This window comes from Eucyclogobius newberryi, unplaced genomic scaffold, assembly GCF_026437365.1.
Source record: "Eucyclogobius newberryi isolate DKJ021-1_F unplaced genomic scaffold, fEucNew1.0.hap1 SCAF_9, whole genome shotgun sequence".
Lineage (NCBI taxonomy): Eukaryota > Metazoa > Chordata > Actinopteri > Gobiiformes > Gobiidae > Eucyclogobius > Eucyclogobius newberryi.
The window spans coordinates 18,310,547-18,324,677 of record NW_027316532.1 but is presented as its reverse complement, the minus strand read 5'-3'; the positions used below and the strand labels follow the sequence as shown (position 1 = coordinate 18,324,677).

Here is a 14,131-nt window from a genome sequence, read left to right as displayed (position 1 = left end):
TATATATTCTTTATATACAAACAAAATAGTTTGGAATTAAGTGAAATGTTACTGTTTTGGTGACAAACTTATGCGAAATTAAGAATAAAATGTGTTATTTTTAGCAGAAACCCCTTATTTGTCATTTGTTTATTACTATGAACTATAAAGTTTATCGAAAGTTGATTTCATATGTTTTTAAATGGTTTACGTAATGTACAAAAAATTCAGCGATTGCTCGATTCACTGAAGAAAATCGATAGATTACTCGAATACTAAAATAATGGATAGCTTCAGCCCTAAAGTAAACCATGTTTGTAAATTATTCACATCTATGTCATTCAGTATCTGTTTATGATAATGCTGCCTTATGGTCACATACCTGGTACAATCCAATTCAGTAAATTATTTCACAACAGAAGTTGACTCCCAGGAATTGTTATAAAGTCCATAATTGACCAATGACAATAAAATCATTGGTCAATTATGGAAAAGCAGATCAAGCAAACGAAAGGTAAGGTTAGGAAACACAATGGCAGATGTTTAAACTACTCTTTGTAAGTAATCATCTGAGGCCTCACTTATAAAAGAGTGGCACAAATTGTACTTGAAAGAGTGCAACATTTCGACTGCAAAAGAGAAGACGATTTATAAAAACCTGCGCAGCACATTATGCAGTCCGCCCTAATATACCATATATGGCCATGCAAATGACCTAATTAACATATTCATGAGACATTGTGCCACAGACCGGACGAGAAAAGGTGGAGAAGAGAGGGCTGTACTTCAGATGCAGTAGTATATTGAAAAGTATCGATACTCCTGGGAAAATATCAATACTAAAAATCTCTGAAAAAAACAACTTATATATCTTATGATTTTTTTTTTAAGTCTGTGGATGAAGTGGATTCAACAAAAGCATTGTAGTGACCGAAGGTTTCAGGCTGAACTATATGGACAGTGAAAGCTCATGCAAATCGTGACACAAGAAGAAACATGTGCAAGGTAAAGACGCACACATTTTAAAATCAGAATAAAATGGTTTATTGCAACGGAATAAAAACAAATGTATTATAATCATTATTGTAATTTTTCAGTTTGAAACACAAAATACAGCTCAACTGCACCAGAATTAAAACTACTCTTTGTAAGTAGTAGTCATCATCTGCGGCCTCATTTAAAAAAGAGTGAGAGTCTGTAATAAATAATAAAATGGCAGTAAATGCAGCAATAGAGGCGTCAAGGCGGATGATGTGTCTTGCCCAAGGACACAAAAATTGAGCCCTCAACCAGAGCCGATGTCCTGTGCAGCCGTATTGATCTGCTCAGTGGTCTTTATGCAGCGCACTTCTTCAGGTCTCAAACTTGCGAATCCAACTGACCCGCGCACAGCTGTGGTCAGCAGCGCCAACAGCTCCACAGCGCCATCTACCCGCCTGGGCAAGAATAACTCCAGACTGCAAGTGGAGGCAAAAGGCAGGCGCGTGGTGGATGAAACCGAATCCTACAAATAAAGCCAAACGTCAGTTAGAAATCATGATCTTGATGGACCCCTGATGCTTTTGCTCAATTTCAGGGTCTTAAGAAATGAGACCTGACTTGACCCAACCATAGCAGAGGTTTACAGCTTTGGACCAATCACAGAACCGACTGGTACAGGTCTGCCTCAAAACTGACAATTAATAGAAAATATTGACAGTAAGTTCTCTAAAATCACATGAATATAGTATGAATTGAAATATATTTTAAGATTGATATAGCAAGACTAGCCTTTGTTTTCCATTTGGCATCAGATTGAAAGAAAAATATCGTCCATCACCATTTGTGACTTTTATCAGAGACTACGGTCCAACGATTTGAGCCGATGAAACAGCGCCCGCATGACATGGAGACGGACCTGTGAGTAGAAGCGCAGGGTGATGGGGCTGGAGAAGCCCAGAGGAGGTATCTGGTCCACTCCTGAGATGAAGATGAGGAGGTCTTCGAAGGACAGAGCAGCTCCACCGTCTACAGACGTGTAATAAATGTGTTAGAATGGGAACCATGGCAAGGTTTACACGCACAAGAGGAAGGACAGATCATTAAGTCATCAAAGCTGGTGCCGCTCAACTCAACCTGAATGAGCCAATCCTCTCCGTTCTACTCTATGGAGCAGAAACCTAGCAACTAGACTGCTCAGTGATCCAGAAGGAAAACCAGATCTCTTGGCCCACACTCTTTACAATATTTATTTGACGTTGCCATAACATCCCTAGACGTCAGCATGCTATCTGCCTCTGCACACATCTGTGCTGGGCGTATGTATCTTTTACCGCAACTCTCTGGTCGACGCCTCCACCTTATGGGTGGAGCTTTTGTATCTTTAAACGACGGACCCAGTCTCGTCTGCCCCGCCCTAGATTTAACTCTCGTTAAACTAATTGTCCCAGACAAAACTCAACAAAAGCTTTTAGTGTTAAAACTGGCTCTTGAAAAGTGGGTCATCCTGGACTTTGCAGTGGCCTTAGTGCCGACTGACCATCTGACCAGCGTGTGTTCCCCAGACACCTGCTATGAGGCTGCGTCCAGCGGAATTTACATGTTTATTTGTAATTGTGTCTAAATAGTTTAGAATTGTAAAGAATTTCTCTAAAGACATTTTAATTTAAAGACATTTTAATTTAAAAGGACAGCGCAGGAGAGTTGGACTGCCAGAAACCTGGAAAATAACCTCTTTGAAGGACCTAAAACTGATGGGAATAACCTGAGAGGAAGCGGAAAAGATGGCAGGGGTCAGGAAGATGTGAAGTACGCAGGATGAGTGAGTGAGTGAGTGAGTATGCACAACTTGAACCTTTGTAAATCAACATTTTACTGGTACGGTGAAAATGAAAGGGAGACAAAATAACTGCTTCTTAATTAGAAATATCTTGACACTAACTTTTGTGACAAAACTGTCCTCTCTCAGTTTAGTCGATGATGGGCTGGAGACTCACCGCTGATCAGGCCCAGGGCGGTGTCCCAGTGCGCCACCGTCTCCTCCTCCTTCAGCTCCTCACGGTCTGAGCTGAATCAGACGGTGAAGAGCGCTCTGAAGCTCGGCAGCGCCAGGGGCCCGGAGCCAACTGAAGTCATGACCGGAGCGAAGGCCTCCATGTGGGCGCTGATCACGTCCCACAGCCCATCGCAGCTGTTCAGGCCCTGGGTGAACTGGTCGATCGTCCCGGACACCCTGAGGAGAACACCGCTTTTCATAGTCCTTTTCGTTTAAAAGCTTTAGAAACTAACATTGTAGGCACCGCAGCAATAGAAGTCATCAGAACCTGTCACAATAACACATTATGAAGTGCTAAATATATGATGTAAAGCTACAGAAAATTTTGCAATAAAAAAATACTATTGAAACTATTTTATGTCATTGAAACACTGACGTTTACACAGGATTATGCCATTAAATCCAGTTAGCACCCCGTTAGCATCCCATTAAACCCCGTTAGCATCCCGTTAGCATGCCGTTAGCACCCCATTAAATCCAGTTAGCATCCCGTTAGCACCATGTTAGCATCCCATTAAATCCCATTAGCACCCCATTAAATCCAATTAGCATCCCGTTTGCATCCCATTAAACCCCGTTAGCATCCTGTTGGCATCCCGTTAGCATCCCGTTAGCATCATAAAGGGTTAATAGAGGTTAAATTTCGCCCCGTTGCAGCTCAGATACAAACGAGCTGTAACGCTTTGTAATAAGTCACCTGCCCCGGGACAGAAGATGGAAAGTGGCAGTAGCTAATTCTGGTGCAGATCATCTTTTCTCTTGCAAGATTCATTCATTTGTATGAATAAATACAGACTAAACTGAACTATTGACCCCCCAAAAAATATAGTCCAGCTCAGTTATGCTCAGTGCTTTTGACCACGAACCGACCAACGGGCCAAACTTTGTCCATGAAATGACATTTCCGACTCCTTTCTCCATAGAATTCCATGTTGCGAGACAAACTTCAAAACGCATTCTTTTGTCCCGTTCCGACCTGTCGTGGATGTGGTGCTTGACGACTCGTCTGTAAATCTGTGGGATTTCCTCAGCGGCTGCAGAAGAGAGTTCAGACACGCCACAGCGAGACGCCCACTCGCACACGCCGGGACTGAGCAGCCGAGCGTCTGAACACGTCTGTAACTGTGGGAGACAAAGAACACGATCGGAAGCCATCGGATTGTGAGGTGGGCAAAAGTGTGACCACAATATGACCAGAGAATATTTAGCACAGGGGTCGTATCACAATTACCGTATTTTCCGGACTATAAGTGTGGACGTTTTTCATAGTTCAGGCCGGGGTGCGACTTCTACTTATATTTATACATATTTACTTATATCTATAGTCCGGGGCGACTTATGTGATATTATTTGTTATTTTCACACATGCAACAGCATTTCATACTCCAGTGCAACTTATATATGTCGTTTTCTTCTCTTAGTCTTATAGTCCGAAAAATACGGTAAACCTTCATATTTCTATCATTTGACAGCCCGTATTAAGATAAGACAGCCTTTATTTGTCCACACAATAGGGACATTTCAGACAGAATGGAGGACAGGATGGGGACATTTCTGAGTATTACTGAGATAAAGCACACGTCCACTTAGAGCTGCGTCCACCACCATTAATGTGGAAGTCCACGAGACGGTGGGTATTTGTTTTGTTATAAATTAAAATTAGTTTTTTCACAGCACGCATGTATGGTAAAAGAACCTTCTCAGGTGAAGCGTATGGAATGTTTTATACGGTGAAGCAGGAAGCATGTTAGCATGCTAATGTTTGTTAGCTTTACCGTAATGGCACGCCCTGGAGGATTGAGAAAAATGCCTTTAAACTCATCGCAGCGAGTCATCTTCAGCATGAAGAGAATGCATGACTTTCAATGAACTAGTTCTGTTCACATTAAGACGGGTACACCACCTTATTTGAAATAAATGAATAAATAAAAAGCACAATCTCATAACACTTTGAGTAAAAAGTTATTCTAGTGCTTGATTAGTCATGACTGGGCCCTGGTTGGGGCCCTGGTTGGGGCCCCTGCACACTTCATGTGGGACAAACCTGTTGGAGATGACTCTGTATTTCAAAGTCTTCCACGTCTCTCCAGCTGAAGTCGTCCAGAGCAGAGCTGTGGCCACACATCAGCTGCAAACAACCAAGAGGCGTTACCTCCATTTCAAACACTTCATCCTCATAAAAGAGAGCTTTTTCTGCTGGTTGACACTAGAATAGTAAAGTCACAGTTTACGTGACGGCCTGCATCAGATACAACAAACACTCAAACATAAGGAAGTGAATGAATTATCTCTTTAGATTAAACTAGTACAAAACGCACCCGTTAGACTGCTTACCAGGACAAGGAAATACGAACACATCACTCCAGTACTGGCCTTGCATTGGCTTCTGTCAAATTTAGAATCCAGTATAAAGTGGCATTGACTGTTTTTAAATCACCACATGGACAGGCTCCATGTTTACACTCCATCACGCTCACTAAGATCTGCACTAAAACGTGGCTTTCAATATAAATGTCCTTAAACATTGTATAATTTAACACAAACAGTCCTCTAAACGGTCTAGTCTTTTCTCACGTCACTAACCTGGAAGAGAGCAGGGTGCAGGCAGCGTGGCCCCGCCCCGCCGTGGGCTAGGGACCAGCCAATCAGAACGCCCGCTTCGTAGTAGCCCCAGTCCTCCAGAGCCGAGAGGTCGGAGGTCAAGAGGAGGCGACCGGGCCGGCCCTCGAACAGCGACGTCTCCTGGAGATCGTCCAACGTCAACCTGGACAAACGAGAAAGTCTGACGTGTTTAATCCAAGAACTACTGCCGCTAATGAAGGTGCAAAGAGAAAATCTATAAACTACCGTATTGTCCGCACTATAAGGCGCACTTAAAAGCCTTTAATTTGCTCAAAAAACTACGCCTTATAATCCAGTGCACTTTATATATGGATTAAATCTGGTTGTGCTGACTGACCTCGAAGCGATAGTGTGTGGTACACGTTTAGCTTCGATTGAGGCGCCTTATAGTCCGATGCGCCTTATATATGAAACATGATCGAAACTAGACCATTCATTGACAGTGCGCATTATAATCCAGTGCGCTTTATACTGTGGAAAATACGGTACATAGAGCAGCAAGATGAATCACAATCAAAACTGCAATTTTAATGGATGCAATTGTTGAAGTACTTAAATATTCTCCAAAAAAACCCTCCAAATATCCCTTCTTATTCTTGGTAAATGCTCTGTACAAACATGTTCTGAAATATTGTACATGTCATTGTTTTGTTCTTTTGTCAGTTCATAGATCGTTTCACGCTTTTCGTCAGTTTCCTGAATATTTTTAAACGTGACTTGGATCTCTTTTCCAACCCACGCAGCCCTCCCATACGCTCTAAACCTCATTGTTCTGTTCAAACGTGCTCAGGACGAAGGTCAGGGTCAGAACGCAGACACTGATCTGTTTTACCGTTAATATTTCTGTAATCACACATCTACGTGACATAAAAACTGGCACAAAGTTCAGCATCTTCTCTGCAGTTATAAATAAAAAATTTAAATGATCATCTCTCAAAATGGTGCCATGTTTTCAGCTTCAAACACGCGATTGTGTCAGTGACTCAATCCTCAAACCCTAATGTTATAAGTTTAATCATTTCTTTCAAATTTAGGTGATTTACTGACCTTAATTTGTAACATTCTGAGCCAAAGTTCTGCATTGAAACTGTTTTATGTTGTACTATATTGTTACAGAGTCGAGTTTCACAGACAGGATTTAGGCAGGATCCAGTGGTTCCAGGTAGTTTACCTGAAGAACTCCCGCAGAGGCCCCTGGTGGCCCTCAGTCTCCTCTCCACTGAAAGAGACGATGGGGATGTCCCTGAAGCAGAAGCTGGACCTCCTCACTGCCTTCAGGGCCAAAGGCAGCACTGCGCTCCTCCTCACCTGCAGGGGGCGCTCCACACCGGGGGTTTCATGTGTGAAAGGAGTGAGCACGCGCTGCAGCTCATCCACCAGCTGAGAAATAACATATACACTAGAGTGACTTTATCCCTGTCACCTAGGAGACAAACCGCCTCCGTAATCTAAATCCAGGTGGTCAGTCTGGACGGTCAGCACTAGATCATACACTCATAACTCATGGAAGTGACGAATTCGGACCCGGAAGTGGCGAATTTGAAAGTTACAGAATCCAATATGGCGCCCTCGTGGTGGGCAGGTCACATGCAAGGTACATTTTCTGTCTTGCAGCAGGAAATGTCCAGATTCATTGGCCCAGCGGTTTAAACCATGACGTGCTGTAGATTTTCGGTTCGACTCTCGCTCCGACCCTTAATTTTTTTTGTGTTTACATTTTTTAACTTATAAATTGCAGTCTAGTTTGTTAAATTTCCCCCCCCCTCATCTCCCAACTACTACAAAAACTTAGGGTTAGGGGTTAACCCTATTTTTTTTTTTGGTCAAAAACAAAAAGCACTACGTGTGAAGTGGAACAGACTGTAATGCAATGAAAAAAAGCTTTTGAGAGAGAAAATTATTGCCTGAACAGAATCCGTCACTTCCGTGAATTATGAGTGTATGATCTAGTGCTGACCCAGTCTGGACACCAGTCTGGATTTCAGTGACTCACTGGAGACTAATAAGACCTTTAGTCATCGGTCATTTAGAACACTTAAAACGCTTGACTCAGAAGTCTGGAATGTTTTCTGTCATTTTGTTTTCACAAATTAAATATGTGTTTTGTTGATTTGCTGATGTCACTGACTCATGTCAATCACTGTCTCAGACTTCGCGTCTTTGTATTTTGAAAAGCGTGTTGACTGGCCAGGCCTGATGAACAGTATGGTGCACCTCAAGGGTCCATTTTAGGACCACTGTTGTTTTTATTATAAATACATTATCACACTTTACTTCTTCCATTTGGAGAAACCAAATTACTATAATTCAGATTCTAAAAACATTTGCATTCAAATTGAGGAATGTTTCATCAGTGCATTTTTGTGTGACCTTTTTTACGATATTAGCATTTACCAAAATGTACATTTATTAGATAACTTTTCCAAATAGCTTTAAGGATCATTTTGTTAAGCAAATAATAATAAATAGTAATAAAAAAAAATAGTCCAAGAGGATTTTGTATCTTTTTTTATCTTATTGTAGCTGCTGTAAGATTATGAGGAGTTATTAAAAACATGCCGTTTACAAGTTTTAAAGTAGTGCGCTGCTCGTTTCTACGGTAACACTGTCACATGACTAAGACTCTGTCACGAAGCTGCACATGTATTTCACAATAAAGGATTCCACTTCCTCAAGTCTGACTTTGATCTCTTTCATCGTTTGTCTGAGTCACAGTTTCATGGGCAGTCGTCTGGACACCAGAGTGCATCATGGGATACAACCTCCCCTCAGTCTACAACAGCCTCATAACTCCTCCCCTTTCAGAGCTCAGGAGAGAACAACACCTGCTGCTCAAACCATTCCCATCAGATTGAAAATAACACTCAGAGGGCAGTGTCCGGATGAAACCTTTTCTACGACGGATCGTTCGAACGTGAACTGTGTCAGAACCTCCGCTTGGATTACACCTCCACACAGGTCATACCGTCTCTGACCGCCTGTCGCTCTCATCACGGGTTGTGTTGGTTTCCGGGCAAAGCTCTTCCCTAAAAACATAAAAACACCACATTTAATCCAATTCTATTCTATAACTTCTCTCAGATGTTCAGTGAGTCCTTCTCTCACCTGTTGGTCTGAGATAAAGTCTGCTCACAGGAGATCTTAGGGGACACACATGATTGGTTAAGACAGTAAGAGCTGCGTTTTAATGGTAAAAGTAAAAATATTCTGTCCATCAGCTTCAAAAGTGATTAAAATGGCCATAACAAACATTTAGCAAGGGAAAAAACGCACATTATTATAGTTCTCCACACAGTTCAGATGAGTTTAAGTATTCAGTGTCCGTACAGCGCCCCCAACTGGACACGGTCGACTTTATTTGGGCTTCTCCAACTCTGATCAGGCATTTCCAGGAGAACTTGACGGTCCAATATTAGGTTAAGTCGCCTTTTTACAATTTACAACTTTTCAGTGTTTTCCTCATGTTTCAGCAGTGGTAGTACTTTACGTTACGCAGCACAGTAAAAGTACCTAAAAAAAGGTCGAGGTGCGTTTTACTTCCTCGGTCGCGTCCATCATGTGAGGAGAGTCGGCAGGAGCGTGCGGACGGGCAGGAGCGTTAGAGCATTACCTGTGAGCTGTCCAGGTGAATGAGCACGTGAAGAGGCCCCAGGGCAGAGATGCGGAGCACTTGGGCCCCGCTCCAGCCCTCCGCTGAGGCCGCGGGGACGAACAGCGATCTGGAGCTCTGCACGCACTGAAGACACAGCAGGACATGCAGCTGAAGCGACTTGTGTGCAGATGAAGAGACGCCTGTGCAGTATCGTATCGGTAGTTTTGGCCTTCCAATTCTGCCAATACCCGATATTAAACGATACCTCTGACAATTCACAATCCAGCATTTCTCTCTGGACCAGATCGCTTTGAGGTCTGAAGAACCGATGGAACCGCTCTGGTTTTTACACACGCCCGTCTCAAACTCATACATAACATACTATGACCCCCCCCACCTGCTCTCAGACCCCCCCCACCTGCTCTCAGACCCCCCCACCTGCCCTCAGACCCCCCCCACCTGCTCTCAGACCCCCCCACCTGCCCTCAGACCCTCCCCACCTGCCCTCAGACCCTCCCCACCTGCTCTCAGACACACCCACCTGCTCTCAGACCCCCCCCCACCTGCTCTCAGACCCCCCCCACCTGCCCTCAGACCCTCCCCACCTGCCCTCAGACCCTCCCCACCTGCTCTCAGACACACCCACCTGCTCTCAGACCCCCCCACCTGCCCTCAGACCCTCCCCACCTGCCCTCAGACCCTCCCCACCTGCCCTCAGACCCTCCCCACCTGCAGGTACGTGAAGCTGATGCTTCTGGCAGCAGCTTTGCCAAACTCTCTCCTGAGCACCAGCCGCAGTCTGCTGTCCATCTCGACGGCGGTCCAGCTGTGGTCCACCGTCATACGAGCCGTGACGGGGGACATGTCCCGTCTTTGGGAAAAAACATGGCTGAAAAGAGATGAAGGTCACGGGACTCGTTTTAGGCGTACGTCGAAGGTTCTGCTTCCAGTGGATGTTCAAAGTTCACTAGAATTTAGCAGCAGGTGATCTCTCGAATGAGTCTATGTCATGGAGTTTAAAAACATGCAGGAGAAAATACATTATACCACTGTCAAATACTCTAGTTTCCTGCGTCTAACCTCTCGATCTGAGCCAAGTACTGTTCTCTGGGCAGGAACAGCACGTCTTTGACCACAAATCGACTCTCCTTCCGAGGCAGCTTCTTCCACCTCAGAGCTCTGCGTTTGTGCTCAGAGGCGCTCTGCAAACACAAAGAGTCACATCTCTACGAGGAACGGCAATCACAACATACAGGTTATTAGCATCGACGCTAACATCCAAACGCACCTTCTCTTTGGACTTCTCAAGAGAACGGAGAACCTACAGAGGAAACAACAAAAAGAGTGAGTTCAAGTATAGTTATTCTTATGTATCAATAGAGTAAGTTTATAGTAACTAAGAAACTGAAATGAGTCTAAATAAGAGCCACAATGGAACCAGGACTGACACGGTTCTAAAGCTGGTCTTCATCACAACTTTAAACCCTCGAACATTTCCCCCGTGCTCACCTCCATCTCGATGAGCAAGCCCTCCATCGCCTCTGAAGCCTCCTGGTCCCCCTGGCTCCCCTGGTTCTCCTGGTCCCCCTGGCTTGCTCGTCTGCTCAGCCTTCTGCCCAGTGTGTGGCTCCACCGCTCGGGTTCCTCTTCAGCGTCCGGGGCCAGCGGGTGCTCCACGTGTCTCTGCGCACAACAACAATTGAACAACAACACAGAATTTGGACGAAAAAAGACTTTCAGTGGTTTTGCTCTCGTCTGTGGAATAAAAACACTTTTTTAAGTTAACTATTTTGTGCTATTTTATTAATTTAAAGCACTGTTTAGAAATGACCCACCCTGTATATAATGTATGTGTAAAAGTGTTTTTATGTATTATATGCAATCGTTTTATTGATCGTTTCATTGTTTCAGTATTTATCTCTTTGTTTGTAGTCATGGTAACAGGGCGCTCTTGCTAATGACAGCTTAGCAAGAGCGTATAAATAAAAGTTATAATAAAAAAAATACAATGGGTGGAATGTGTGGTGGCATTTCCAGGTCCTATTAAACATAATGGAACAATGTAAAAAAGTCAAACTGGATTTTGATCTTACGGAAAAGGCTATTTCACAACCACGATGACAAAAAGGTTCTAAACACAAGTTTTACATTTGACCAGAAGCCTTTAGAAGGCAATGCTGATCTGTAAAACATGTGCATCTTACTTTAGTCTAGACCAAGACATCAAAGTACCTTTTAAAAGTATTCAAAGGTGACATAGGAAAGGTAAAATGTTGAGTAAAGCACAAAATCTGACCTTTTCAACCTTTTTTGGACCATCAAATCATGTGATATTGTCAATATAAAGTGTTTGTCACTTGTAGACTCACTGACAGTGTGAACAGGAAACAGTCTTTCCTCCAGTCACACGGTCAAATACGACGACGAGCCAAAAGCAGTGAAGGCCTTTTAATAATTTATTTTTAATTATTTTACAACCTGCGGTGGGAAAAAAAAACTACTCCATAAGTGAGTATTAATTTGTCCTGAACTGGCTGCAAACCTGCTTCTTCTGCTCCTCGTGACCTTTGCTCAGCACACACAGCTCCTCAGAAGAAAACAACTCCATCTCAATGTTCTCCTGGACAAACTCCTCCAAATCAGACTTCATTTTTCACCTGCCAAAAGCCAAAACTGCAGAGTTACTCATGAAACAGTCACTAAACTACACCCAAACATCACTGACATGTGGGGATCCTTCAAAGCCCCAAGCTGGCCTCCATTACTGTCTGAAGTCTGATTTGGACTGAGTGAAGCACCTGATTGGCTGGAAGGACAGTGGTGGCTCGTGATTGGTTCCACGGCCCTGCAAAGCGCTGACCTGTGCGTGCTAAAGGTGATTAGATCATCTGGCAGTGGTCAGTCAGAAGCGCAACATGTTCCTGGTGTTGTAGGGCCTCTGTGCGGAGTTTGCATGTTCTTTCTGTAGGTTTACTCTGGTTTCCCCGACGACAAACATGATCAAGTGAATGTGGGACGCAGTTAAAGAAAGTGCCAATGACGTTTTTGCAATGTTCTAATTTTGACTTTATTTGGTGTATTTATACCTGTTGTACATATAAATTATAGTTTTATACCGATCGAGCAGGTATTTGTGGAGAAAACGTTGAAATTTTTCTCATTCCAGTTTAAGTAGAATTTACACAAAGAAAAAACTCTTTTGACTCTAAAGATTCATTCAACAAAATAAAGTTGCTCTTTATTTTTATTTTTCAAAAAAAACAAAAACATGTGACATTAGATGTGTTTTGGCTGGTTTGTTGGGTAATTTTCTACTGTGATGTCATCAATTACAAACAGGAAGTGAAATTATGAACTTTAAAAATTAGCTTTTCTGTGATTACATTTTTACAAGTTTGATAAAAATTCAAAATGTATTTATCATAACTTCATTTTAGTTCAATGATTCGTCCGGCCTGTAGGGCGCCCTTTAAGTCAAGGATCAAAATACACAAAAGTCATTAACTGTATTTTTTTGACTATAAGTTGCACCTTTTTTCATCATTTTGGCGACTAATATGTGATATTATTTGTTATTTTCACACTTACAACTGCATTTCATTCTCCAGTGCGACTTATGTTTTTTTTCTATTATGCATTTTTTGGCTGGTGCGACATATACTCCGGAAAACACGGTAGTAGTTTATGCTTCTAACGTGATATATGCTCCACAATATTACTGCAAGACTTTTGACAACTCGATTTCACGATTCTTCGGTCACCGTGACAACCCTAAACACGCCGCCTTTCAGGAAGCGAGCGGCGATGCCAGTAACAGATTACACCGACACATTTACGTACGTGGAAGCTCTAATCTATAGGTTTTATTCATGTTGTTGTTGGATATGTGGAAGTCGTAGGCTGAACCTCTGCGTGTGGGTGGATACTTTGGGATTAACTGCAAGGCGTAACGTTATTCAATTATAGAGATTAAAATGGACAGAGGAATGCTAAACTCGTCATATACGGCACATAGTAGCGTCATGTTACTGGAATTGGCAGCTAAACTAAAAACTTGGCATGATCGAGAAGGTTTTACAACTTGATGACACGTTAACTGCAACTGGAGATTCTCTTTTATGTTTTGGATCGAGTGAAAGTATGTGAAGCACGCGCAAGCTCTTAAGTTACACAACAAAGCGACATGTCGAGCCGAAAAACCTGAAAAACTTCACACTTTAAACATTAAATCTGTTGTTGTTTAATTGTAAAAGTGAGACTTTTACACACGGCTGGCGCGAACACGAATAAATACAATCTCACGTCCAATCGTTCATTTGATCATCAACAAAAGTTGAAAAGATAAACAAGATCTACCGTATTTTCCAGACTAGAAGTGGCACCTTTTTTCATAGTTTGACTTATACTTATATTTATACTTGTATACTTATACTCTGGAGCGACTTATATGTGATATTATTTGTTATTTTCACACTTGGAACCGCATTTCATACTCTATGTTTTTTTTCTTCTCCATTATACATTTTTTGGCTGGTGCGACTTATACTCCAGAAAATACGGTATGTACAATTCGAACCACTTTGTTTGTGTGGGTGTGTGTGTGTGTGTGTTCAGGGGCCTCTGTGTGCAGCAAGTATGTTCAGGGGCCTTTATGTGCAGCGGGTGTGTTCAGGGGCCTCTGTGTGCAGGTGTGTTCAGGGGCCTCTGTGTGCAGGTGTGTTCAGGGGCCTCTGTGTGCAGGTGTGTTCAGGGGCCTCTGTGTGCAGGTGTGTTCAGGGGCCTCTGGGTGCAGGCGTGTTCAGACGTTCAGGGGCCTCTGGGTGCAGGTGTGTTCAGGGGCCTCTGTGTGCAGGTGTGTTCAGGGGCCTCTGTGTGCAGGTGTGTTCAGGGGCCTCTGTGTGCAG

General features: G+C 43.1%; 2 protein-coding genes across 2 annotated transcripts; both read right to left on the bottom strand.

The window, feature by feature from the left end:
• Positions 1 to 1,217: 1,217 nt before the first annotated feature.
• LOC140353462 (G2/M phase-specific E3 ubiquitin-protein ligase-like) lies at positions 1,218 to 8,332 on the bottom strand. The gene is made up of 8 exons (XM_072438036.1): positions 8,318 to 8,332; positions 6,807 to 7,015; positions 5,597 to 5,777; positions 5,058 to 5,141; positions 3,990 to 4,135; positions 2,955 to 3,190; positions 1,877 to 1,986; positions 1,218 to 1,483 (listed from the first exon to the last, which is right to left on the bottom strand). The coding sequence occupies exons 1-6, from the start codon at positions 8,330 to 8,332 to the stop codon at positions 3,031 to 3,033; spliced, it is 795 nt and encodes a 264-aa protein (XP_072294137.1). The 3' UTR covers positions 1,218 to 1,483; positions 1,877 to 1,986; positions 2,955 to 3,030.
• A 254-nt stretch (positions 8,333 to 8,586) lies between these two features.
• On the bottom strand, positions 8,587 to 11,877 carry LOC140353461 (uncharacterized). Its single transcript, XM_072438035.1, has 8 exons — positions 11,770 to 11,877; positions 10,737 to 10,910; positions 10,516 to 10,548; positions 10,308 to 10,429; positions 9,957 to 10,116; positions 9,246 to 9,371; positions 8,741 to 8,775; positions 8,587 to 8,661 (listed from the first exon to the last, which is right to left on the bottom strand). Exons 1-8 carry the CDS (start codon positions 11,875 to 11,877, stop codon positions 8,595 to 8,597), a joined length of 825 nt encoding a protein of 274 aa, XP_072294136.1. The 3' UTR covers positions 8,587 to 8,594.
• Between the last annotated feature and the right edge of the window lie 2,254 nt (positions 11,878 to 14,131).

Coding starts and splice junctions, on each gene's coding strand:
- LOC140353462 (XM_072438036.1), bottom strand. Junction 5,778..6,806: donor CCTCTGCGGGAGTTCTTCAG/GTAAACTACCTG, acceptor TCGTTTGTCCAG/GTTGACGTTGGACGATCTCC. Junction 5,142..5,596: donor TGCACCCTGCTCTCTTCCAG/GTTAGTGACGTG, acceptor GGTTGTTTGCAG/CTGATGTGTGGCCACAGCTC.
- LOC140353461 (XM_072438035.1), bottom strand. CDS start 11,877: ATGAAGTCTGATTTGGAGGAGTTTGTCCAGGAGAACATTGAGATGGAG. Junction 10,911..11,769: donor ACGAGGAGCAGAAGAAGCAG/GTTTGCAGCCAG, acceptor TGTTGTGCGCAG/AGACACGTGGAGCACCCGCT. Junction 8,662..8,740: donor ACTTTATCTCAGACCAACAG/GTGAGAGAAGGA, acceptor TTATGTTTTTAG/GGAAGAGCTTTGCCCGGAAA.